This window comes from Callospermophilus lateralis, chromosome 4 (genome assembly GCF_048772815.1).
Source record: "Callospermophilus lateralis isolate mCalLat2 chromosome 4, mCalLat2.hap1, whole genome shotgun sequence".
NCBI lineage: Eukaryota > Metazoa > Chordata > Mammalia > Rodentia > Sciuridae > Callospermophilus > Callospermophilus lateralis.
The window spans coordinates 142126116-142151323 of record NC_135308.1 but is presented as its reverse complement, the minus strand read 5'-3'; the positions used below and the strand labels follow the sequence as shown (position 1 = coordinate 142151323).

At 47.5% G+C, this 25208-nt stretch overlaps 1 protein-coding gene across 2 annotated transcripts in view; it reads right to left on the bottom strand.

Annotated features, from left to right (window-relative positions):
- Plxnc1 (plexin C1) overlaps positions 1 to 20715 on the bottom strand; it is a 142780-nt gene extending 122065 nt beyond the window's left edge. For both annotated transcript variants that reach the window (XM_076853210.1, XM_076853209.1), the window contains exons 1-2: positions 19654 to 20715; positions 1376 to 1516 (exon numbers count right to left, since the gene is read on the bottom strand). In XM_076853210.1, the coding sequence (XP_076709325.1) occupies positions 1376 to 1516; positions 19654 to 20715 (1203 nt within the window). The remainder of the gene's footprint in view (positions 1 to 1375; positions 1517 to 19653) is intronic.
- Between the last annotated feature and the right edge of the window lie 4493 nt (positions 20716 to 25208).

Here is a 25208-nt window from a genome sequence, read left to right as displayed (position 1 = left end):
GCAAGTTGGGAAGGCAAGATAAACACGAGAGGAAAGGTTGGGTATCAAAGCAAGATATACGTAATGAGCCAGAAGAAGAGTGGTGCCTATCATGGGTCTTTCAGGAGAGGAGAGAAAACTCACTCCAAGCTTAGACATCATCAAAGGGAAGGAGATGGGGTTTGAACCCCACCAAAACAGAAATACAGAAATAGAGGAACAGAAAGAAAGCATTCCAGGCTGCGGGTAGTGTGATCAAAAGTGTGGCAACAGGACTACATGAATCACATTTGGAGAACAGCAAATAAACAAGTTTGGCTAGAGCAGGGGATACATGTGCAGAAGACAGAGTCGGAGACTACCAAAAAAAAAAAAAAAAAAAAAAAGAAAAGAAAAAGAATGGGTTTTTCTAGGTGTCTAGTATAATCTTATTTTACAGATGAGGGAAATGGAGGCCCAGCAGGGTTAAGTGATTCACATAAAGTCACACAGCTAGTTAACAGTGGGAGATGTGCTGGGAAAACAGATCTGTCAGTATTCAATTAAGAATCTGAGCTGAGAGTCAGTTGATAGACTGCAGAGAGGCCAAGGAAATATCATCACTCTAGAGTGACCAAAACAGCATAATTTCCAACCATGAATGCTGTTGGAGGCCGTGGGAGGTGCTCAATGAGGGCTTGCTGATAACATTGATAAGTGATCACTGGATAATTTCAGAGAAGTCCTCCAGTATCTCTGATTTGATCCTCTCCTCAAAATCTCGACTTGACCGGGGTGTATCAGTGGGAAAAAAAAAAAAGCCAAAAAAACATAGTCCTTCCACATGAAAGTCAAGGGAAGTCTCAAAGGATTTCAGCTCTCTAACCTCTCTGCAGAGCCTGGTGCAAAGGGCAGAAAACAAACCCCCTCTGTGGGTGGCGAGTGGGCTGGAAGGAAGGAACACCTGTTTTTTCTTCTTTCAAGCCCTGTAATCTCTCTTCTCTTTGAAGTTGTGAGAAATCAGGTGCTTTGTTCATTTCCAATGTAAAGGAGACGGGACTGAAAGGTTAAATGTCTCAGGAAGGTGACTCAGGGATGGGGACCGGCAGAACCCAGTCACCTCACCCAGCAGCACAGGAGTAAGGAAGAGAAACTGGCTGGTTCTTGTAGTTCAAGGTGGCTGGTGCTTCATGACATGCTGGGGGGCAGGAAGGAAGGGGTCACGACATGCACATTTCCAGAATTTCCCCCAGGCCATTTCTAGGGTTCTCCAGGGGTTGACCAAACAACTGGTTGATATGGTCTCAAGTTCTAACTCAGGAGCATACATAAGAAATACAAAATGCAAACAACCACCACCCCGCAAAAATGGATCGCTATTAAAATCAGACATTTCAAGGAGGTACAGAAAACCAACCTTCAGTAACTGGCCATCTCCAGTCCCCAAGAATAAAATAGTCCTGTTCATCACCACGGTGCCATAAACAGAGGTCAGGTCGGAATGGATCAAGGTGGATGATGCAATTGGCTGAACTCTTTCAGGTTTATCCCCTTTTTTCTGAACACATATACAAACGCACAAAGAGAGAGAGAGAGAGAAAAAAAAATTGCTTTTAATAGTAATACTTCTCATTATACAAACAAAATTTCATGCATGACCTCTTAGGAAGATCCCCACTCTGGACTCCAAATACATTTTCCCCAACAAGATCCCCAAGAGCAGCTGTCATCCCCTTTATAGGTGAAATCACCATGCTTGCCCAACCCACAGACGGCGATTTGTTTACTATGTATTAACATGTATTGATCGCCAGCAGCGAGCTAGCCATCCATTTAACACTCGCCCAGCTGATGTATGAAGCCGAGTTCTACTTTATTGCCAAAAGAGAGCCCACTGCTGAATCGGGAGGGAGACCATCCTACACTTGGCTGTTTGCAGTAGCCAGCCGCAATTCATTTTAGCTAGGCATTGGCTTCCGTGACGTTAAACACAAACATTTCCCAAGATGCGACTCAGAGGATCCTATTGGGTGGGATGGCAGAGAGGAGGGATTTTGGATGGACAAGAAAAGTGCTCTGTGAAGCCCAAAGCCAAGGTAACCAATTCAGAGGGCAAAGAGGCCAAGATGCCACCATGGACGATGGGCGAGACACAACCACAGGGCTTAAGAGGAACCCCAGTAATAGGGCTGGACCCGGAGCTGATGCTTTTAAAGAGGAAACGAAAAAGCCTAACTCCTAACCCGAAAGCATTTAAATTGTCTGAGGCTTTGAGCGCATGTAATCACATGCTTGCTCCTGATCATTAAATAAAGCCCCTCTTTAAACCCAGAGCAGAGAGAGTGCTCGACCAAAATGTCTTTTTCCTTTTTGTTTAAAAGGAATGAAGTGCCTCATGCTGCTTCCTGCCTTCAACGACAGGAAACTGAGTTTGTTACACAAATCTCTGGAAGATAGGGAGCTAGAAACAGCCAGTGCCGTCTGTAGCTACTGAACACAGTGTGATAGCACACTTTATCTGCCAGAGCTGGGTTCCCAACTGCACGAAGGTTTTCAAAGGCACATTTCTGTTTCAGCCAATGAAGAGCCTGCAAACTTGAGCTCAGCAGACCAGCAACTCCTGAAATGGCCCTGTTTGGGGAGCAGGGAGGTAGGTGGGCAGGGGTAGACTAAGTCTTATTAACTTCATTATATTATTGCCGACAGTGTTTATGTCTTTCAATTTATGTCTTATTAAATATTCATTATTTTTAAACCTACCAAGTTTCATTACCATCTAAACTAAATGGATTCATGGACTAAATTGATTTCTGAAGTCTTTTAAGTGCTGTCGTTATTTCTTTGTTGAAGTTGCGCTGTGAGGAATAGATAAGCTAGCCGGGATCTCTCCAATGCCCTGATCACTTTTCAAGGAAAAGATGTCATAACCTTAGAGAAAGTGGCTTATTTGCATAAAATATTCTATAGCGAATTCAGTTTAAGAAGATTTTTGGAAAAGCCCATTAGAGATTTTTTTCTCTCCCTGTTAACAGATAGCACTTTTTCAAGCTGCAGGAAAGATGAGGAACTGTCCTGTTAAAATTAAAGTGAAGGGAAAAAAAAAAAAATCTCTGTGGGTCTAAGGATTGGAACAATAGGTCACTGTTTAGATAAGGAAGCCTCGTGACTATGAGCAGAAGAAGAAAAATCAGATGACCTTTACATTAAAAAAATAAAACCACATCACACATCTTGCTTTAAAAGAAAACCAGAATTGTTCAAATGTAAGATCCGCTGACCACTGCTATTATTTTTATTAAATATTTGAGTATCGCACAGAGGCTAACTCAGTGAATTGGGCTTCTAGAATGTCTGGGTTTCCAGAATGTTCCACTGTCTTTGACTGGGGCACTCCATTCCCTGTCATCTCATAACACACAGAGTAGAGCCTGTGGCTTCTGGATTGTTCATAAGGACCAACTGGGACACTGCACTCAAGTGTTTGTACTCTGGTATACAGTAGATGCTTCATAACATACCTACTCTAGTTAGCAAGAATAATGATGTCATGGGTGGCCTTTGCTAAGGTGGCATGGGCATCCTGTTTGTGAAAGGCTGGCTTCAAATGACAGAGGCATCTCAAAAACTGATGGGGGACAAGGAAAAAAAATGGCTCCAAATTGCCATCACCCCTGTTCTATTGTCCTTCCCTGACTTCTGACTGGTTCTCAGCAATTGTATTTTTTCAAATTAAGTCCTAGATCAATAGCATAGGTTATGGAGTACAATCATTAAATCCATGTTCCCAAACTTGAGAGGCTAATGATATAGAAAACCTCCTGGGAATCGTTTGCATTTGAGTGTGGTTCATATTTATGGGTGATAGGCAATGACCTAACCCTGTTGGGAGTTGTTTTTCTCAACTGTCTGATAAGGCTAATGGGCCTGATTGGTAGGGTACTTATGAAAAAGAGGAAATAAATGATAGAAGTCATAATACTCTCAATAAGACCAACTAACATGTATCAATACTTTCTTGGTGCCACTCCTTGTATTGTGTTTTATCATCTTACCCAGTAGGGGCAGTATATGTAGTGTGCCAGATGGCCTGGGTTTGAATCCTGGCTCTGTTCCTTTCTAGATAAGTAATTCATGCTCATTAGTTAACCTCTCTGTCACTCGGTTTCCTCCTTTGTACAATAGGAGTGATGATAATAGCATCCATTTGTTTTGCGCACCAAAGGAGTAAAGTTCAGAAGGGTGTCTGGCACATGGCAACACACAATCCATACTTGCTATCATTTCCTTATTTAAAAAACACAAACACCGTGGCCGTTATTCCCACCTTCATTGCCGAAAGAACCCTAATTTTGTTTAGACAGTAATAAACCTAAGCATGTCAGAAATCAAGCCAAATGGCAACTCCATTTTCTATTGTCAGATACTTGCTTTCCTACCCCTCAGAGCTAAGTGTGGCCAGTTCTGGTGTCCTAGTTCTGGGCTGTGAGGTGTAAGATGTCCACAGGAGGGACTTTTGGGAATAAGTTACTTTCTCCATAGGAGAAGGCTGTTGAGGAGAGCCTAAGTGCCATCTTATCTCACTTCCTCCCCTGGAATACAGTAGCTCCAGGCAATCACGTGCAGACTGGTGGCAGCCATTTTGCTTCCATGAAATTCAAGATGGCAGATGAAATTAACAGGCTAAGCCTGGTGAAGGGGAAAGACAAGAGACCCTAGGTTCTTGAGGACACCACTGTGCCACAGACCTCCAACCTTTAAACTTTTTGTAAGTTAACAACAGGTACATGTTTAAACCACTGATGACTGTGTTTTCTGTTACCTGGAACCAAAAGCAAGAGTCACTGTCTAAGAAATGAGAATCATGACTTGTTGGACCAGACACTAGGCCAGCCTGGAGGACCATCGCCACCGTGGGGATTTTGTAGCCAATTATAAGAGAGCCTGGGAGGAAATAGGAAAGAGGAGGCTTGGGCCTCATGAAAACCCAAGGGACAGCTCTGGCTGAATGGAAATGGATTCTTTTGTGCTGGAAACACACAGAAATGGACAGGTCTCCGTGAATGGAGAAAGGAGCCCTCTGAATGGCTTTCTTATGCTCATTTCAGCAAATGAAAACAAAAGAGAGACAGGCTCCAGAGAAGCCTTCTCACAAAAATGAAGTTAATACCTAGGGAGCCACACAGAAAAAGGGGGGAAATAGTGCAGCCGGCCCCCTGTGTCCAGAAATTATTCTTACTCTTTTTTTTTTTCTAGCCTATTTTCTATCTTGCCCCTCTCTCCCCTTAGGGCATAATGGCTAATGTTGCTCTCAGCCTATTCTGTCTAGTTTATTATGTGTAATTTATTTCTGAATCCCAGCCTCTGCTTGTTCGTCTGTGTGTAACAAGGTTAATGCCGTGTAATGATGCTTTTGCCAGTTCTGCCTTTCATGACAAAATCCAATCTTGATTTAGCTCTAAACCTTGTCTCCCCTTTGGGCTTTCTTGGTTCCCTCAGAGTTGTCATTCTGCCTCGCCTTCCTGCCATGTCTAACCATAAAGGCACGCCTACACTTAGTCCGCTCTGAGGGAAAACTTTTCTCAGCCAGAGGAAAAGAACTATCTTGTCTCTAGTGATGTTTGGGCTGAAGGAGTGGGAGTTCTGGGTCACCAAGACTACACACCAAGGAGTGTGCTGGTGCACGTGTATGCACACACACCTGTGTGTACTCACATGTGTGCATGCATGTACCTGTGTACACACATGTGTGCCTTGTGTGCATGCCCACATGTGTGTGTACACACATCTGTGCATATGTGTATGCATGTGTATATATTGTGTGTGCATATGTGAAAGTATGCATACGTATGCATGTGTATACTTGTGTGTACACGTGAGCGTGTAAGTGTGCATGTGTATGTATGCATACATCTGTACATGTGTACTTGTGTGCATGCGTGTTCATGTGTGTAAGTATGCACGTATGTGTGTACATATGTGTGAGTGCCTGTGTGTTGTGTGTGTGCACGTGTACATGTGTACGCATGTGCGTGTGCACGTGTGTGTACACAGGGAGCAGTGATTGTGTCATGAGGACAGCTTGACCTTCCTGCAGCTCCTTTGCACTATTTTCCATTGACAATAACACTCTCCTGTTGTGCACTGCACAACTCTAGAGGGCACCAGTTGCATACTCAATGTTTACTCAAACATTGAGCAACGCTGCAGCCCTGCTCCATCGTGTGACAGATGGACAGACTCGGGAGGTGCAGGTCAGGTGTTCACAGCCACACTGCTGCTCTTGTGGCAATGCCCAAAGAAAATGTGCAAAACGCAGGGCCTCTGTGTCAGGAGCCCCGCGAGAGGCAGGCATTTTACCTCCCGAGGTGTTAAAAGGACTGGTGTATGTTGGTTTTTCCTTATAAGGACAAGGGCAAATACCAACTGGGTTCTTATTAATTTCTTACACATTGATAAAATGCTTCTCTTGGGCAGCTAATTCTGCTCTGTTCCCATGGGACGCACATGTTTTTTTTAAGCGTTTCTCCATTGTTTGCTATTCCTGACTCACACAGGGGTCCATCTGCAGTAAGGAAAACCCTGACAAAGCCCTGCACCCAAGTTCTGGCCCCTGCTCTGGCTCTTATAGGCTGCTCAATATGGGCCAGTGAAGTCCCCAAATGAACCTCAGTGACCACATCTGTAAAACGGATTGGTAGTATCACATGCCCTGCCTGTCCACATTATTGCGAGGCCCAAATGAAATCCTGTGTGTGAGAATAATTAGCAAATGACCTTCCTCAATCCAGGGAAACCGAAGGAACAATTATTCACCCGAGTTAGTGACTTGATTAGCCATTAAGACTCCTGTTGCTTTCTCTATTCTTCTGGAGTACACAACATTGATCGGGTTCTGACTAAGTTTATGGCATCTCTCTGCTCCTCTGTGGGATGAATTTACATGGGGGACTCAAATGATCAAAAGAAAACGTTCAAAGTTTGCAGGAGGGACGAGGCAAGGACAGCAGTTCAGGGACACCCTGGGCAGCCCTACCAGGCAGCAGAGTGCTGCAGGTTGCGTTTCTCACCCTCCCACCTGCTCCTGCACCCCCTCCTCCCCCCAGGGCTCCAGTGACCTCCTGCCTGCCAGTCCCACGCACCCTTGAAGTAACCATCCAGGATTCGTATCCTTCCTCCTCCTTGCTTCATACCCCACATCTAAATCTCCCTCCCCTCCCTACAGTTAATTTCAATTAAAAGACAACTTGAGAGGCTGGGGTTATGGCTCAGCGGTAGTGCCAGGCGCTAGGTTTGATCCTCAGCACCACGTAAAAATAAACAAATAAAATAAAGGTATTGTGAAGCAGGACCCTGGCCACAAAATGCCAATAGGGCCCCCAGCATTTTGGCTACCCAAAGCCCCTCCCCGACCTTTCCTAATAGCCATGTCATGGTGCCCTGGTGAGAACCACTGGGATCCATGACATGGCTTCTGTGTTGCTGAAAAAATAGTTGTCCAGACTCATCTCCCCACCAGCGCTGCTCCTCTCTTCCATCACTCCCCCTGTCCAGTATGTGAAAAACCTTGGCCAAATTTCCCAGCAATCTCAGGGGCTCTGGCCAGCCCACGCCTCCATCACCCTCCTGAGGATCTACAGCAGAGCCTCCTGGCCTCTCCCTCACAGCCCCCATCTATTCGCCATCCAGTAGCAGGGTGATCTGTTAAAACAGAAAATCACTCGTGTGGCTCCCTTGCCGGGACTCCTTCCCTGTCTTCCCAGCACTCTTTGAATTAAACGTATATTCCTCCCCAGGCCCTACCCAGCTGCTCCCCCACCACTTCTTCAAACTCATTCTTTGCCACTCTTCTCCTCCTTCATCTGTTTCGGGTCCCATGGTGGCTTTCTTTCAGAAGCATGTGTCTTCAACATATTACCGAGTTTCTGCTTCAGGGCCTTTAAACCTCCTCCTCCCATCCCGCCTCCCCTTCACTCCCTCACAGGCTGTTTTCCCACCAACCTTTCAGATTTCAAGTTAATCTTCCCCTACTCGTGGATGTCGAGCATTGCTCTCCCCGTCCCTACGCCAATTGCTTATTCTGAGCCATTGCACTCCACTTATTTCCTTCAAAATACTTATTATATTTACAGTTTTAAATTTTTAATTTAGTATCCATTTTTCCAATGAACTGTAAGGTCTACGAGAGTATCTTACTCTATACTCTGAATGTGGCATACACCAGCCTCTGGCATGCAGTAGGTTGTCAATAAATGTTTACTGAATGAATAAAAAAATACATGGATCAATGTTTGAATACTTTCAGTCAATATCTCATCAGGCAATAGGGGATGTTGCTAAGTAAGCCTAATCATTATAGAGTTCTTTAATTAAGCCAAAATTTGTCCCTTGTAAACACTGGGCCTTGGATCTGCCTTGGGGAGCAAAAGAGAGCTGCCCCACACCTGTTACCATGTATCCTGGCCTTCTCTATATTTTCTTTCTTTTTTTTTTTTTTAAGAAGTTGTGTTTTTTTAAAAAAGTATTCTTTAGTTGTCATTGGGCCTTTATTACATTTATTGATATGTGGTGCTGAGAATCGAACCCAGTGCCTCACACATGCTAGGCAAGCACTCTACCACTGAGCCAAACCCTAGCACCTTCTCTGTATTTTCTATAGTTCATCTATAGTTCATCAACAGCTGGTAAGAGTTTCAGCATCTGTCTCCTTCTCTGTCCATAGACAGCCTACAGACACAGTAGACTTAAAAATATGGGCCTAAGGAGTAAACAAAGCACTTGACATGTGCTCTGACCAAAGCAAAGAATAATAGGACTGTTCTTTCCCATGATTAGAATAGTAATTGTATGAACATGGCCTAGCATTGTTTTAACTCCTTAAAATAAAAATTGCTCATGATAGCATGGAAGAGTAGGAAAAAAAGCAAGAGATTTAGAATACACAATATGTGGGTTCAAGCTCCCGCTTCATCAGATAGTCATGCAGTCTCTCAGAGTTTTCTCTGTCTGTCTGTCCATCTGTCCATCCATCCATTATTCATGGAGCGCTTGCTGTTGGCCAAGTGCTTGATCTATAAAATACCATGGGAATAAATCCTCTCTTGTCAGAATAAGCCAAGTGGGTTCTGAAACAAAACAAGACACTTTGCATTGCACGTCATGGTTTCTGAACACTTGATAGTTGGGAGGAATGGTTCAAGCAAGGGTGCCATCATTTACACAGTTTAGGGGCAGAATTCAGGATGAGAAGAAAACAATTGGGGGCCTGGGTTGTGGCTCAGTGGTATGGTGCTTGCCTAGCATGTATGAGGCATTGGGTTCGATTCTCAGCACCGGATATTTAAAAAAAAAAAAAAAAAGTTAAATAAAGATCCATGGACAACATAAAAAATATTTTCAAGGAAATTTTTATTTTAGCAAGCTCTAACTGAAATGTAGCATCTCCTTTAATTCTGGATTCAGGCCACAGAAGTATTAACTAAACCTGTGACTTTGTCACCAAAAGAAATCAGATATTTTCATATCGCTTTCTAGTTGCTGTAGATATCTCAAAATATCTTTCAAGTTCATCTCTACTTTGAAATTAGGATAGTTACTGCAGCTAGATCTTGCTGGTGCATGTGTTAAGACACATTAACTATATCTCAAATTTTCAAAAAGAATTATGTATCTGCATATGAATATAATTGGTTTATGTTGCGATCATTTAAAAAAAATTTTTATGCATTGAAAACATTCTGAAAAAGGCTCTATGGGCCTCCTCAGAGGACAAAACCTCCAGAGCTAGGAAGAGAAGCACCCGAAGCCCAAGACTCTGACGCTAGATGACACCCACTGCTACCAGCTGCTCTGGGTGACCCCCTCCTCTTGCCTCAGAGAAGCAAGGGTCAGCACTTGGAGTCCAATTTTTAAAAGGGGTCACCAATGGAGAAAGGAGCCTAAGGAGGACGCCAAGGAGCAATGATCAGGAACAGCTGGTGTGTGAGACAATGTGCTTCTTCAACCCGGCTGGGGGAGGAGGAGGAGGACAGGAATCCCGCCTCACTGGTAGGGGAGCCACCAGGAAATCTCCTTCCTGGCTTCTACTCTTCCTATAAACACAGCTCCAGGGCTGGAGCCTCCTGGGAGCGCTCACCTCACAGTTCTGTAATCACTGCCTTTTGCAGTAGATGATGAGCACTTTCTTCCCAGTTCTGTGATCATTTGCTCCTCAGCATGTGTGTTAGGCTATGGATGCCTGGAAGATGAGCTGACCTAGCCACTCCCCTTGCTGTGGTCTGAATGGGACCCCAAAACCCATGTGTTGGAAATGTAACGTTAATGGCATCTGATGGCAGGAACTTCGGGAGGTAATTAGGTTTGGACGAGTTTGTGAGGGTAGGGCCCCCACCACGGCCTTACTGCATGCTTGCTCCGTCTCCCTGTGTCATGCACTCTGCCCTGCTGTGGGTACAGCAGGAAAGCCCTTGCCAGGTGCCAAGCAGATGCCGTACCATGCTCCTGGACTACTCGCCTCGAGAACCAACAGCCAAATTAGCATGCATTCTTTATAAATTACTTGGTTTCAGGTTTTTCTTTTTCCCCCCATAGCAACAGAAACCACACTAAGATAGCACTCAAGGTACATATAACTCAAATGGAGCTGTGTGCGCCCCCAACAGAGCCTGATACACTCTAGGCTTTAGGGAGCAGATCCCCCCGGCCCCCCATGCCCATGTCCATGGCCAACTTCTAAATTAGAAGTTCTTCCTGGACGTCCCAAAGGTACCAATCAACAATTAAACTCCCCTTCTCATGTGTCACCAACACTTCTCAACACTGCCTTAAAAAGCGATTTCACTTCTTCCCTCCTCTCCACCCACGCGGCCATCCTGGGTCAGGTGTTCGATATCCCCCCATTGGATTATGGCAAATAAACAGAACCCATCTGTGTCCCTGTATATTAGGACTCTGTCACCACTCTTGACCAAAGTGACATTATTTCTTGCCTGGACTACGGCAAAGAGCCTTCTGCGGGCTCCCCTGCTTCCTGTGCAGCCCGTCTCTCATCCATTCCCCACAGGGCAGCCATTACTTAGGAACTCAAATCCAATCATTTCGCTTCCCTTCAAAGGCTCTCCTATGCTTTGAGAATAAAATCTAATCTTCTTCCCACAGCCTAAGGGGCCTGCAGGACCCTGCTACCATTTCCTTCTCCTGGGCCGTCCCCTAGTTCTCTCCATTCACTTTCTCCCTGTTCACAACCACGTGGACCTTTTGCTCTTCAGACTGACCAAGTTGTCCCTGGAACCTGTCCTTGGTCACTCCAGCTCTCCAAGGGGAAGCCTGCCACTGTCCATTCTCATCTTCCTGGAGTCCACTTGACGTCCTTAGAGAGCACTGTTCCCAACACCCCACTCAAATAGCTCTTTCATCACCTGCTTAGTGACACGCCTCAAGTTTCCTTCTTTGTAAAACATTAGTAACAATGTTTCCCCACTTGGAAAGTGATGATGAGAATTAAATGAGTTAGAATTGGGAAAGTATGTAAGTATATAGTATGTAAATATATATCTAGTATATTATAAATTTCAGCTCTCTTTATATGAATATCTATTTATCTGCTACATGCATATTGTTTGCCCTATTTCCTGCTGATGTAAATATTTCCACACTCTGCTGGCCACAGAATAGAAACTTGAGAGATTATTTGTTTCACCCAATGACTGTCCTTCAAATCAGCTGCTTTGCCTCTAGTCTCACCTCATCCACTTTTGAGTTTTCTTTCTAGAACACTCTCCGATTGTGTACACTAATGACCCTGCTGTTATCCTCCAGTGGCTACAGCTAGGATTTTCACATCCTGCTCAGCAGAAGTTCCTTTGAGACGCTTCAAGGACAGGCATGAGCCTGTGGGCCAAGCTGTAGGGTCTGGGAACCTTTCAATGACCTGCTTCACTAAGAGCCCCCAGCACTTGTAACAGACTCACCCAGGACAACAGGTTATTGATGATTTGCTATTCTTTTTTTTACCAATGGAGCTTTTGTTACCATCCTCTGAGGTGCTGGGTATTAAACCTAGGAGCACATTAGCACTAAGCTACATCCCCAGCCTTTTTATTTTATTTTGAGATGAGGTCTCATTCAGTTGCCCAAGGCTGGCTTTGAACTTGTGATTCTCCCACTTTAGCCTCCAGAGTAGCTGGGATGACAGGCATACGCCAGGTATTTATTTTCAAGGCAAGGTTTGGAAAGTCAGAAGGTGACTGACCATCGGGATCAAATCTAACCACCTTGGCCCGTCTCATTAAGCCTGTCGCCATCTGGACCTGCATGCTCACTTGTGGATGCTCCTCAGCCAGGGGCAGCAGCCTGTGGCTCATAAGCTTATTCAACATCCCGTTTGTGCGCACGCTGGGCCCGCTCTCCAGACTCCCTTCTCTGCCTTCTCCACTTAGCTTCAAGACGCAGCTCAAGCGTCACTTCTCTGGAGCCTCCCAGGTCCTGCCAGGGAGAGGGTGACACCCCTTCTGGAAGTTTCCAGGGCATCTTTCTGTTAAATGTCTCCCACTGTATCCGACCGTGTGTGAAGGTTTGTTTTCTTCTCGCTCTTTCCATGATAGCAGGAGTCAGCAAATCACCACCTGTGGGCCAAATCTGGCCTGCTGCCTGATTTCTGAATGGCCCATGTGCTAAGAATAGTGTTTAGATTTTTAAATGTTTGAGGGAAAAGAAAAAAGAATAATTCATAACGAGTGAAACTTATAAGGAATTCAGGTTTCGGTGTCCATAAAGTTTTATTGGAACACAGCCCTGCAGGTTCATTGATGGATCCTCTATGACTGTATTCACAACACAACAAGGGAACTCAGAAATTGTGACAAAGGTCATATAAGGTTCTTAAAGACTAAAATATTGACGATTAAACTCTTCATAGGAAAGCTTGCTGACTCCTGCATTGGCCAGATCCTTGAGAAAGAAATAGGGTCAAATTCCCCCAATAACTTCTCTGAGAAAAATGCTCTATGTAACTACCACATAGACAGTCAAACCAATATGAACACCAACTATAGGATCTGTGATGTAGGTCACAGTTTTATTTATTTTTGTGACCATATAAAAATTAACACTTCATCAAAATAGAACAATATCACTAAGAAAAGCTACAAGCGCCTTTAATAAAAAACCAACCAACCAACTGTCCCCATGGCTCAGGAGGCTGAGGCAGGAGGATGGCGAGTTCAAAGCCAGTCTCAGCAAAAGTGAAGTGCTAAGCAACTCAGAGAGACCCTGTCTCTAAATAAAATATAAAAAAGGGCTGGAAATGGGGCTCAGTGGTTTAGTGCCCCTGAGTTTAATCCCCGGTACCCAAAACAAAACAAAAAAACCAACCAACTAACCAACCAACCTATTACTACTGTGCTCCTGTTCCAATGAACAGGCTATGATATATACAAATTGTCCCCAAGGTGACTCTATGATTTCTCATCTTCCTCATCTATAAGCCAACACATTTGAGAAAGAAGTGGTCACCAAGAAACTTTAAGGCAGGCAGAGATGATGCCACAGTATTATGGTCAAAATGTTGGTCATGGTCTGGCTCTTCCATCACAGTGCCTGCTGGGGACCCTCATGTGTTTGTCCCCATTCTTCTGATTAGATTAGAGGTTGGTACCTGTCCCAAGAGCAGCAAATACCTACTCTTAACAAGGGTTCATCATCTGGTGTGAAAAGCTAAGTTGAATCCAATTCTCTCTCTTTCCTAATAATTTGCACTAAGTCATACAGAAAGCCGTTGCCAGTAGTAGCCAAAGCAAAAGGAGAAAGACTGGGGACAAAGGCAGGCTGAACCACATGCAGGTGGAGGCAGACTCTTAAGGAAGCAGGGGAGCCACTGGAGCAGGACAGAGAGAAGTGCTCGTGCTAAGTCATGTTAAGGTGAAGCCTTGGAATGGGCATCAATCATTTCCTCATGCTGGGTTCCCTGGAGCTGCCTTGAGTTCAGAAGCACCCTCCAGCTCCCATATCAAGGAGCCCCATTCATTACTATTACTAATTGTGATAGTCAGTGCCTATGATAGCATTTACTATGGGCCAAGTGTGGCTAATTTTTCATGTATTAATTTATACATCCAGACAATAACCCAAGAAGCAAACAGGATCCTACTTACAGGTCAAACTGAGGCATAGAAAGGTTAAATAATTTTCCCAGGGCTACACAGTTGGTAAGCGCTGGTCCCAGCTGACCTGGCTCTAGAGACTGTGCATGTGACCATTACACAGGACTGCTCCTTTTCCTAGATTACCATGTAATTCCACATTTCTGTCCATGAAATCCTTTATCTTCTTGTTTGAGCTTATTCAAGTAGAACTTCACAACCTACTGTACCTGGGTAGGCTAGCAACTGATATCAGGGTTGATGCTATGAAGAAAAGACCCCAGAGGAAATGTTTAGAGTGTGGAATTGGTTTGGGTGCACAGCAGAGAAGAAGATTCTAGAAATTCCTACCCATGCTGGAATAAAATGCAAGTAAACTGTTGTTATGCAAGAATGAAAAAGATGATTAAACTCTGACTTATAGATTTTTGAGACTCAGATTATAAACTCACGAATAGTGAGGCTTTGGAAGCTTTCTATCTGTTGCCATTGAGTAACTGGGAGGGAATAAGGAATACAGGGGTCATGAAATGAGTAGGGTTCCTTTTATGGCCCTAAGTAAAATGCAATGGGAAAAAAAAAACAATAGGACAAGTTCCCCATCCCAGGGGGATCCCATTCTCATTTGGAATACAAGGAAAATGGTTTTCTCTTACCACAGTGGTTCTCCAATCTGAGCATGAATTCAAATCTTGTTAAAACATTGAGAGAATCTTGTTCAAACTGTTTGTTTAAAAGTTGTTAAAGCTCCCTACCCCCAGAGTCTCTAGTTAAGTAAGTCTGATGTAGGGCACAAGAATTGACATCGCCAGCAAATTCCTAGACGATATCCATGATGCTGGTCCAGGGACCACACTTTAAGAACCTCTACCTTATAGCAAAAAGCCCTTTCCTCTCGTATTTGAGAGGCATAATTGTGCCCATTATTAACCACTGAAAACCCAGTTACCCTGGGTTTCTGTGGTCAGAGCTGACTTCCAGATTAGCAACACCAGCAGCCTAGCTGTTCCAATGAGCAGGGATATAAGAGCCAGAATCCTAGAGGATCCATATTCCCTAGGACGAGGGAAGAAAAGGACTCTGGAGCATCAGAAATTAAGAAAAAAGACAATGGTTGAGGGTTAAAGAAATGAAAGGTGGCCAGGCTCAGGAAGGTATTGCTGCTAACTATAGAAAACCTCTATTTCTCTAAGATCCTTCATTTATACATTCAACAGATATTTCTTAAGCCCTGACTATGCCAGACACTATGTATGGGGATTCAATAGAGAAGACCCTCTGAGGTCATTTATACTGAGTGCAAAGAACACCAACACTGACTAGAAGGTGATGGATGGGAAAGTACAAACCCTCCCAGAGCCAGAACTTCAGGCGGTCACAGCTGCAAACGGTGACCTTGGCAGTGGTCTATGTGTACATCCACAAACAGCTGGTCTTATCATAGCCATTACAGGGGCCTCATCTGCTCCCTGCAGGGTAGACCAACACTCGAACTCAGAGTCTGTGAGAACAGACGGCCCTGGCAGTGGTTAAAAGCTCAGGTCCTAGAACTAGACCCCCCAGGTTCCAAATCCTCTGCTGTTTACCAGCTACAGAACCTAACCAAGCTCTCTGGGTCTCAATTTTCTCATCCATAATCATCATAATAGCTACACTCCTTGCCTCATACGGAGACTGAAAATCTACAGAAAATAAGGCATGTAAATTGCTCTGCACAAAACCTGGCCATAATAACCATTCAGTGCGTTGTAGCTATGATTGCTTTTTCCCTCTTTCTAAGTGGGTGCTGTGGTCGCAGTTGTCCTTTTTGAATCTATCCTTGCGTATCAGATGTGTGTGTGTGTGTGTGTGTGTGTGTGTGAAGGTAAAAACTCCCCATCTAGTCTACAGACGGCAAATGGCTCAACAGAATTATAACAGAAGCAGAAGAGGAGTCAACATCGTGGGAAGTTTGTGGATTTTGAGGCCCACAGGTCACGAGGCTGGGTGGAACCGAGATACCACTTCTACCCACGGCAGCTGGATGTGTCTGGGGCTGCATGTGAGTGCTCTGTGGTTGTATACATGACACTCAAATGACATCAGCCTTCAGAATGATGTGTGTGGAAGAAGGGGGAACACTCCCACCAGCAAGGGTTGGAATGAACTAGAGGAGTTGGTCCTGAGGACCAAACTACAAGAAACCAGATCACCCTCAGTGTCTACAGAGGGGTAGCCACCATGTTTAAACCACAAGCATCCCTAGGGCCAACAGAGAGCAGCAGCAGTCAGAATAGCTTGGAACAATCTATCTTCACAAACTTGAATACAAACACTTCTCTGAGGGTCGCACTGGTGTAGTCATCAGGAGTATTTGTCTCTACAGGGTCTGTAGGAATCACCTGACTCGGCACATTTGGGGACTGCGGTGAACCTGCTGTAGTTGTAAAAGTGCATTCAAAGTTGGTGGCAAGATAGAATAAGAAACGTCCATGTGTGCAAGCCGCTAACTTGTTGCACAAGCACCTTGGAAATTAATCCTTAGCAGTAAAGGTTAAAGGGGAGACACGCAACCAACAGGAGGATAGGAAATAAGAAGAGAACCAAGTCAGGCTTGGCGGCGCACTCCTGTAGTCCCAGCAACTTCGGCAACTCGGGAGGCCGAGGCAGGAGCACTGTAAATTGGAGGCCAGCCTCAGCAATTTAGTGAGGCCCTAGGCAACTCAGCCAGACTGTGTCTCAAAATAAAAAAATAAAAAGAGTATGAGATATTTCTCAGCAGTAAAGTGCCCCATACTCCCCCACCCAAAAAAGAAGAGAACCAATCAAGAGATAGGAAAACAACCCATTCAGTTCTGTCCCTATCCGTGTTTGAATGAAGATGGAAAATATAGGTGCAGCTAGGAGGAGAGGCAGAGGCAAGCAAACCCAGCTGCTGTGCCTTGCTGCCTGTGGATTACTGGCAAAATGACTGTGTTTGCTCTAAAGGAATCACTGTTGGAATCTATGGAGGCTCCCTCTAGAGTGTTTCAGGTCTGACTCCTGTGTTTTTTTGTTTTGTTTTTTTTTTTGTCACCTATAATTCAGCATGTCTCTCAAAAACACATTCAAGTCCTGAAAATAAAATGCAGAACAAATGTAACCAAATGACATCATTCTTCTGAGTGACATCTGAGGGTACATGGATCCCATGACCCCATTAAACAGGGTTGTAACCTACTATTGTCCCTTCAGGGGCAAAACTGGAGGCACCCAGCCCAGAGCATTGCTTCCGCTAGCAGGTATCAAACAAATATTTGTTGAATTAAGTATCTTATCTGCCTAGTTAATAGGTTAGAAGACTATCAGCCCTTTCATCAAAACTACCACCTTTATTTTCATTCAAACTCCTCTTAAAATTCAATTCCATTAAGGCTTTTTAAATGCATACTAGCAGCAAGGAATTTACTTAAATGAAAAAAGAAAAAAAAAAAAGCAAAACTCCAAGCTCCCACCTGTGCAGCCATGACATGCTATTGTTCCAACCAGAGTATATTATTTAACTTGGATGACAAGCTCAGGGGGTAGAGACCCCATCTTTCAGAATACACAGCTCTGAGCTCACTGGGAGTTCTCGATAAATAACAGCAGTGAGAAATGCAGTGAAGGGACCTGTTTTCATTATTTATTTTTCCCATTCCAGATTTTTGGCAGCATATGTTTATCCCTTGCTTGATTTCCAAGGGGCAACTCTCTCTCAGGAGCTCCCCTGAAGATGGATAAGCAGCTCTGCGATTTTCCCTGCCCCTCCCCATTCCCATCCCAGCACAAGTAGAAACACAGGATGCAGCCAAAATGTGGATTCTGAGTGCATTCGGGATGCTGCTGGGTTTGGAAGGAAACGGAGTCCTCCAGGACCCAATAGGAAGATGCAGTCAAGAGAAATGTTTTGGTTCCACATGTCAACACAGCTGTCAGATGGCAAAGCTTGGACTTCCACCATTATTACCTGCTGTGGGCCTCTGAGTCTTCTTGTCATTAACCCCAGAGACCAAGTATACCTAAAGCTTGACACAAAGTAATATTGGGCGGAGGGGCAGGGTACTTTCAAGACTTTTGACAGAGAAATGAAGGCAAGGATTTTGCCAAACTTGAACCATTCGAGTATAAAGGTGTATAAAGAGAGCTATTAAATATTAAATGATAACATGTATAGCAAGACTAAGTCATTTTGAGAGCAATGTGTGCTATTTATATGTTTTAAAAAACTATACCTATGATGAAGATGTTATGTGCCTGTCCCAGCTGACAGGCAGAGAGGAAGAAACAAGTGAGCGATCTAAGGAGTCTTCCTTCCTGGACGCTGGGGCTAATATTTGTTAAGATGTGCTTTTGCAAAGAACCAGGTGGGTGGGGGTGTCCTTCTAGACACATATTAACACACCTTAGGGCCACTGCTCCCCTGTGCCCTGTTGGTAACAACAATTGCACCCGCACACACATTTTCCAAGTGGAGACTTCTCTCTGACTCATTTTATACCCATACAATGGCAACACCTGTAGCCGTTAATTTCTGCTCTTTGATTTCTGTCCAGTTATAAAGGAGGCTCTCAGCAGGCTCCCCTCTCAGGAGCCATATGTGGAGTCGATGTGCCAGCAGCCTTGGAAGGGAAACGGCCTCCGGAGAAGTGCACAATGGCTCCATAATCCCCATCCACTGGACCCTCTTGAACTGCCGCTTTATTATCCAGTCAAAGAACTGCCAATCTCAAGATTCAAGCCGCGGCCGCCCTGGGAGCCCTGGGGAAGCCTGCCTCGTTTGCCTGCTTCAGGCACAGCCCAGGGGTGGTGCCAATGAGCCCCGCAATGTAGTCCAGCAATCTGGAGCCCAGGGACTGCCTGTAGCACCCCAACACTTTCCCTTGCTCTACCCTCCAGGGTGAGGCTTTTTTACCCACAAAGCCGCCTCCTGCCTCCCCTGTGTCTCCCGGAGCTGGAGACCACAGCAACCCTCAATCCAGCCACAGCCCCGCCCCCTTGCGCAGGGTCGTGCCGGGGGGTGCTGTGCGCGGCTTTCTCAGGCTCGCATTTATTTACCCGGGTTGAGCAGGCTCCCAACTCTTCAGACCTCATCGTCTGGGTTGCGGAAGGGGGCTGAGTGGGGGCACAAAGGCTGGGGTGTGGCAGCGAGCCCTTTAGGTTCAATGGCTTCTCTGCTGAGGGCACTGTTTGGTAACTGTGTTGACCAAGAGAGTCAAACCCACATGCTGCTGCGACTGCACAGCAGAGATGAGTCTGGGGAAGCGATTAGGGAAAGGGGGCTGCGTGGCTCAAACAAGCGTCCACAATTGAGAGAGAAGGATAGCAGTGGGATGCAGTTAGTAGAGTTTGGAGCCCAACTCCAACCCTGCCCACCCCCTTTATACACTCTCCTTCTGGGGACTTCAGGCTGTGCCTTAGAGTAGCCTGAGGTCTCTGGGGGTGTGCTCCTAAGACCTGATAAATGTCACCCGGATCTCTCCCTCCCCCGCTTTCCCGCGGTGCCTCCGCGGTGGCTCCCCGGCTGCAGTGCTCCTAGCCTGGCCCCGGGAGCAGGACTTACGCAGTTGGGAAGGATCAACTCGAAGTCCCAGCTGCAGCTCTTGGCGCGCGCCTGGATCTCACTCATCCTGAAGAGGCAGAGCGCTGTGGTGGCGGGGGAGCGCCTCTCCTGGCCCTCTCCTGTGGCCGCGCTGAACACGCCCGCCCAGACGTCCAGGGCCTCCACCAGACTAGAGGAGAGGAGCAGCCGGCGGCCGTCGGGGTGCCCGTGGCCGCAGTCCAGGGCCGCCTGGCCCTGGAACAGCACCTCGGAGCTCTGCGCGATGCGCGCCATGCTGGGCCAGCCGGTGGCGGCGCCGCTCGTGTAGTTGTAGGGGTAGTAGGGGAAGTAGACGCTACCGTTCCAGAGAAAGGCATCCACGAAGTGCAGGCTGCCCGCCCCCTCGCGCAGCTTGAGGGTGCCCATTTCCTCGGTGGCCAGGCTGCGCCCCTCGGTGTTCTTGAGCGCAATGGCTGTGGCGCGATCGGATGCTGCGGGGTTGCAGCGGTTGGCTGTCTCCGGCTCGGGCAGCACATAGGTGGCGGCCACCGCCAGGTACCAGCGGTTGCTACTGTTCGCGCGGTACACCACGCCGGCCGTCGAGCCCTGCGGGTGACAAGACACCACCTCGGTGCCGTTGCGCAGAGAGCTGCGGCTCAGGTTGCCCAGGGGCCTCACCTCGCAGGCGCCCCTGTCGAAGGTCCAGCCGGTGAGCAGCAGCCCTCCGGGGTCGGACTCCCCCTCGCGGTAGGGCAGCAGCAGCTTGCTGAAGCTGCTCCCGGGCCGGGGCCGCTCGGGGGGCGCCAACGAGACGGGCTCCGTGCAGTTGCCCGCTTGGTCCCGGTACAGGCGCGAGAGCCTGCGCTCCAGGCTGTAGTCCAGCTGGTCCAGGCAGCTGCCGCTCGCCACGAACACGCCGTCCTTCCGGCTCACCGCGATGGCTCCGATGGCTTGCTCCGACCGCCACACGGACTCCTCCGCGCCCCGGGCGGGCGCCGCCAGCACCAGCAGATAGGCGAGCAGGGGCAGCTGCGCTGCAGGGCGCAGGGGGCGCGGCGGCGCCTTCCTCCGGGAGACCTCCATGGGGCTGGGGGGGCCGCCCCCGGGCAGGGCGCGCGGCGGCGACCGCGGCTCAGGAGCGCGGCGACGGAGACGCGGGCGGCGGCGGCGGCGGTGGCGGCTCCTGCGCGCGCTCGGGCTCCCGCGGCCGCCCCATCCCCGTGGCTCGCCCGGAAAGGAGAGCGGGGAGGACGGCGCGCGGCGGGCTCGCTCCGGCAGCCTGTGCTGCGGCGGCGGCGGCGGCGGCGGCAAGCCCTGCGCGCTCCGGCAACGCTTCCTCCTCGCCCTCCTTCTCCGGAGTTCCTCTGTGCAGCGCTGGCGCTCGCGGGGAGGCGCGGAGGGGAAGGGAGGGGACGGGCGGAGGGGAGCGAGGCGGGCGGGGAGGGCTGGAGAGGTTGGGTGCGCTTGTGCGTTTCACTTTCCCATTGTGAAAGTGGGATGCAACTGGCCCCCTTCCTCATCCTCTTCCCCTCCGCCCTCCGCCTCCTGCCCGCCCGCCCGCCCTCCCTCCACGCCCATCTCCCCTCCCCTCTTGATTCGGTGAGATAGGGAGGAGGGAGGTCTCGTAATTTGGGTTACTGTGTAGGTGGCCTCTTTCATCTATTCATAACAAAGCTGAGCCGCCCTGCCGCTGCCGCCGCGGCCGCCACCATCGCCCCTTGGCTCGCCCGGGGCTCCCAGGGCGCGCTAACCGCGCACGGAGCGGGCTCCCGCGCTCGTCCGCCTGCGGGGCTGCTCCAACGCCCGGGTTTTGTTTACGAGAGCAGCTGGGGGGATACGCCAGGCGCGGGGAGCAGGGAACCGGGACCTAGGGTCGAAGGGCTTGCGGCGGAGGCCCAGGGCTCGGACTAAGGGGAGGCTGCGAGGGCGGCTGACAGGTGTGGAACCGCGGGAGCGAGGCCCCGGGGAGGCGCGCGGTAGACACGGTCAACCAGTAGCTGGAGGGAACAAGGCGCCCCTGTGCCCGGGGGTGGGTTTCCCCAGGGTCAGGGAATGAGGTAGAGGGGGAAAGCAGGCGCCACACACTCTCTTTCTGGACAATCCCTGGGGCCAGGGCCTGAGCTCCCATATTTGAAAAGGTTCTCAAATCTCCCTTGGCAACGGAGTCCCAGGCTTTCAAACCTACCACTTAGAAAGTTCTGCTCACTATCTAACCCTAATGATCACGACTAACATTTATTGAGCACTTATTACGGGCTGGGCGCTGTTCTAAATGCACCACGTGGATTAAGACTCATTTAATATAACAACCGTATTAATTAGTGACTGTTACTGTTCCTACTTAGCAATGGAGGCGAATGATCATGGAGAGATTATGGAACTTGCCAGGCTCCTACAGCTAGTGAACATCAGAATCGAGATTTGAATCCATATCTAGCTCCAGATCCTCTAACACACGCCTTGCTAGTCAAGTGCCACCTGTGGCCAATACAATAACCCTCCGACATCATTCTTTGCGGTGAGACTGGAAAGTTCCTCAAATCAAATGCAACAACGGATGTCGTCCTACCCAGCCAACCGTCTAATTTTAGAGCCGGTTACTCTTGTGTCCCTAGAGGCTCTCCCTCTGACCCTGAAGTCTGGCCACCTCACCCAGGGAGCGACTATCAGCTGCGTTGCCCCCAAGCCACCAGCAATTTATGGAAAATTGTGCACAGGGAAGTAGGTTCATGATTTCTCAGAGGTCTTCCCAGAGGGGGCCCAAATACCTCCCAGCATCTTGAGGCGGCTGCCCTTACAGTCCGGCAGGTGGGGAAAGGGCTAAGGAACCCTGTGGGACCTCAGGACACCATCCTGTTCCTTCCCAGGCTTCCCCCCCTCGTCCCCTCCCCCTCAGGGGCTCCAGGGAGAGCAACTGATCATTGTTGCCTTTTAGTCCCTGAGCTCTTCAAGGACTCTTAGAGAGCGAGGGAGAGGTCAGGAAGGGGAAAGGTTTCCTCAGAGGCTGAGTCTTGCGCAAGGAGGAGCTGTTGGAGGTTTGCATTTCTAGGACAATACTTGAAGTTCTCTCCACTGCTAGTGGGCAAGATGCTTGGGGTTTTGCCCTAGAGGCCCCTCGAAGGTTTATATTAGGGCTGGGGGTGTTGCGCAGTGGTGGAGCACTTTCCCAGCATGCAACAGTCGGCCCATTCAATCCCCAGCACCCCACCCCACCCACAAAGGAGAAGATCGCTTCATCAGTGGCCCTCGAATGCTGAATTCAGAGTGGTCCTTGTCTTTCCGCTCATGAGCGGAATTAGTGACCTAAGGTCATTCTTTCTGCTGTTGGGGATGGTGGTTGGAGTGCTGGTGAGAGCTCAGTGGAGGAAGAAGCTTCCCAGGTTCCTCCCAGGAGATCTTAGGCAAGACAAACCAGAGGGTTTACCTGCTCCAAAACAATCAGGCCTTCTCCCCCATTCCCCACCTGCCTGGGATGTCTGAAGAATTTTTGCACTGCTGAAAACACAAAAGTGGATCTAGAAAACCTCTGCCTCAGCTCACGGACCCCTGAGCAGCTTAGTAGGGGATTTATGTGCTGGTCTTTTGACAGTTGTCCCTGTGAGTGATGAACACAATCCGTTTTCCTGTCTTCATGGATGGGCTGTGGCAGTGTTGTTATGTGCTGAGAAGCAGCGTTCAGTTCCATTCTGGAGATAGTTTTACTTCACTGGTAAGCAAGTCATTTCTCTAAGTCCCATGGAGTTGGTACAATCAGTCGCAGACCATCTCGGGAGCTATTTGGATTAGACATACGCTATGGTGCGGCATTTTGATCACTACTCAATTCATTGCTGCCTCATTTTGAAAAAGAAACAACATCTTAAAAATACTACCAGCAAGAAGTAAAAATGGCTTTGATGGCTACAGTTTCTCCTCATTCTAAGAGACCATAAGCCCCACTCTTGCAAGCAGCCTTCTTTTTCCTTCCGTTTAATTGTATGCAGACTCCTACAGTGAAAGAAAATCAGAATCCGTGCTTACTTTTTGGCATGAAAAATGTAGGCGACTAGGAAGCCTGGAAATGCATTCTTTGCTGATTCTTCCTCATTTTGCACAAACACGGTTGCCCCTTCCCAATTTTCTTGTGTACTAAAGCTCCACCTTCAGGACACAAGTTCACATTTGAAAAGTGTGGGAAATCTGATCGACTGAAATAAATATTTAGGCATGTGCGTTTATATCTCTTTGATCACTTTCTCTTGGACACTGCCATCTGGCCCAAGGGTGCATGTCCCATCAGTGATGAAGCTTCCCTCTTCAACTGGCCGAGCTCGTCTTGTTGGGTGTCACATCACATCTCAGAACTCCTTGTAACACAACTGGCTGAAACCCAAACAAAAGAAGATGGTGCAGATTTATCCTCCAGACAGAGGCCTGCTACCACGGAAACAGGCCGTTCAGACTGATTCGAGCAGTTTTATTTGCAGCATTCACTAGATAGGCAAGTCTTCATAATGAGAAAATATCAACTCCCCCAGGCACCAAAGGCAATCTAGGTTTTTAACCAGGCCATCCACAATCACACTCATTTCTGCTGGACAGGACTTTATAGATTCAGTGGTTTCCTGCTGAGACTCGAGACATTAAGAACTATTCTGGAGGCAATTGGTCACAATCACAAGATGGTTATCATTGGTGGTTCACTTTTCTGTTGGACTTTTTTTTTTTTTTTTTTTTTTTGGTAATCTGGCCATAGTCCTTAGGACTGATTGCGCTGGCAAAGATTTAAAAAAAAAAAAAAAAAAAAAAAAAAAAAAAAAAAAACACACACAACAAAGAGTTTAGTTCTGATGGTCAACAAATTCTGTCTATACCTTGTCTATGTGGGTGCCACCCTCCCCCGCCCCACCCGCCAGAGTTTGGGAAATACTACCTAATGGGTTGAAGTGTATCCATGTCATCCTAGGATTTAAGACAGGCGTCTCCCCTCCTCAGCTTTGCTCATATCTATGTGGCTTTCCACATTCAGGACCTTATCAAAGCTGATGAACCCCTTTTGGTGACTAGACAGTAAAAAGCAATGAGCCAGCCTCCTCTGTAGTCTGCTGAGGAGTAGATAGTTGAAAGGAGATAAGAGGAAGCATTGTTTAAAAAGTTTGAATTGATGCTGAGAGACAAGTTGGACACAGTTCAGTCTACGTGAGAAGTCATTCCAATGCAACATGGAGATGTGACTGCAGGGACTCTGTGCCTCATCCCCTGTCCACTCAACATGGCCCCAGATGGTTGTGGTGTCCTCATGGTGGGTGAGAGTGCCCTGGTGTCTTTGGTTAAATTGAGGAAGAGTCAGTGGTGGTCCTTCAGTCGGTGGAACTGGGTTCACCCCTGACACTCCAGGTGTCATCTTCCCCTACATCATGGCTTGGAGGTTCCTGGACATTCACCAGCAGAGTTTCAATTATAGATGAGAGAATGCAGTGGGGGACATATCTGAGAACAACTTTTTTTTTTTTTCCTTCAATATGAGGTATTGAACCCAGGGGCACTCTACCACTGAGCTACATCCCCAGTGATACAGGGTCTCAGTAAATCACCCT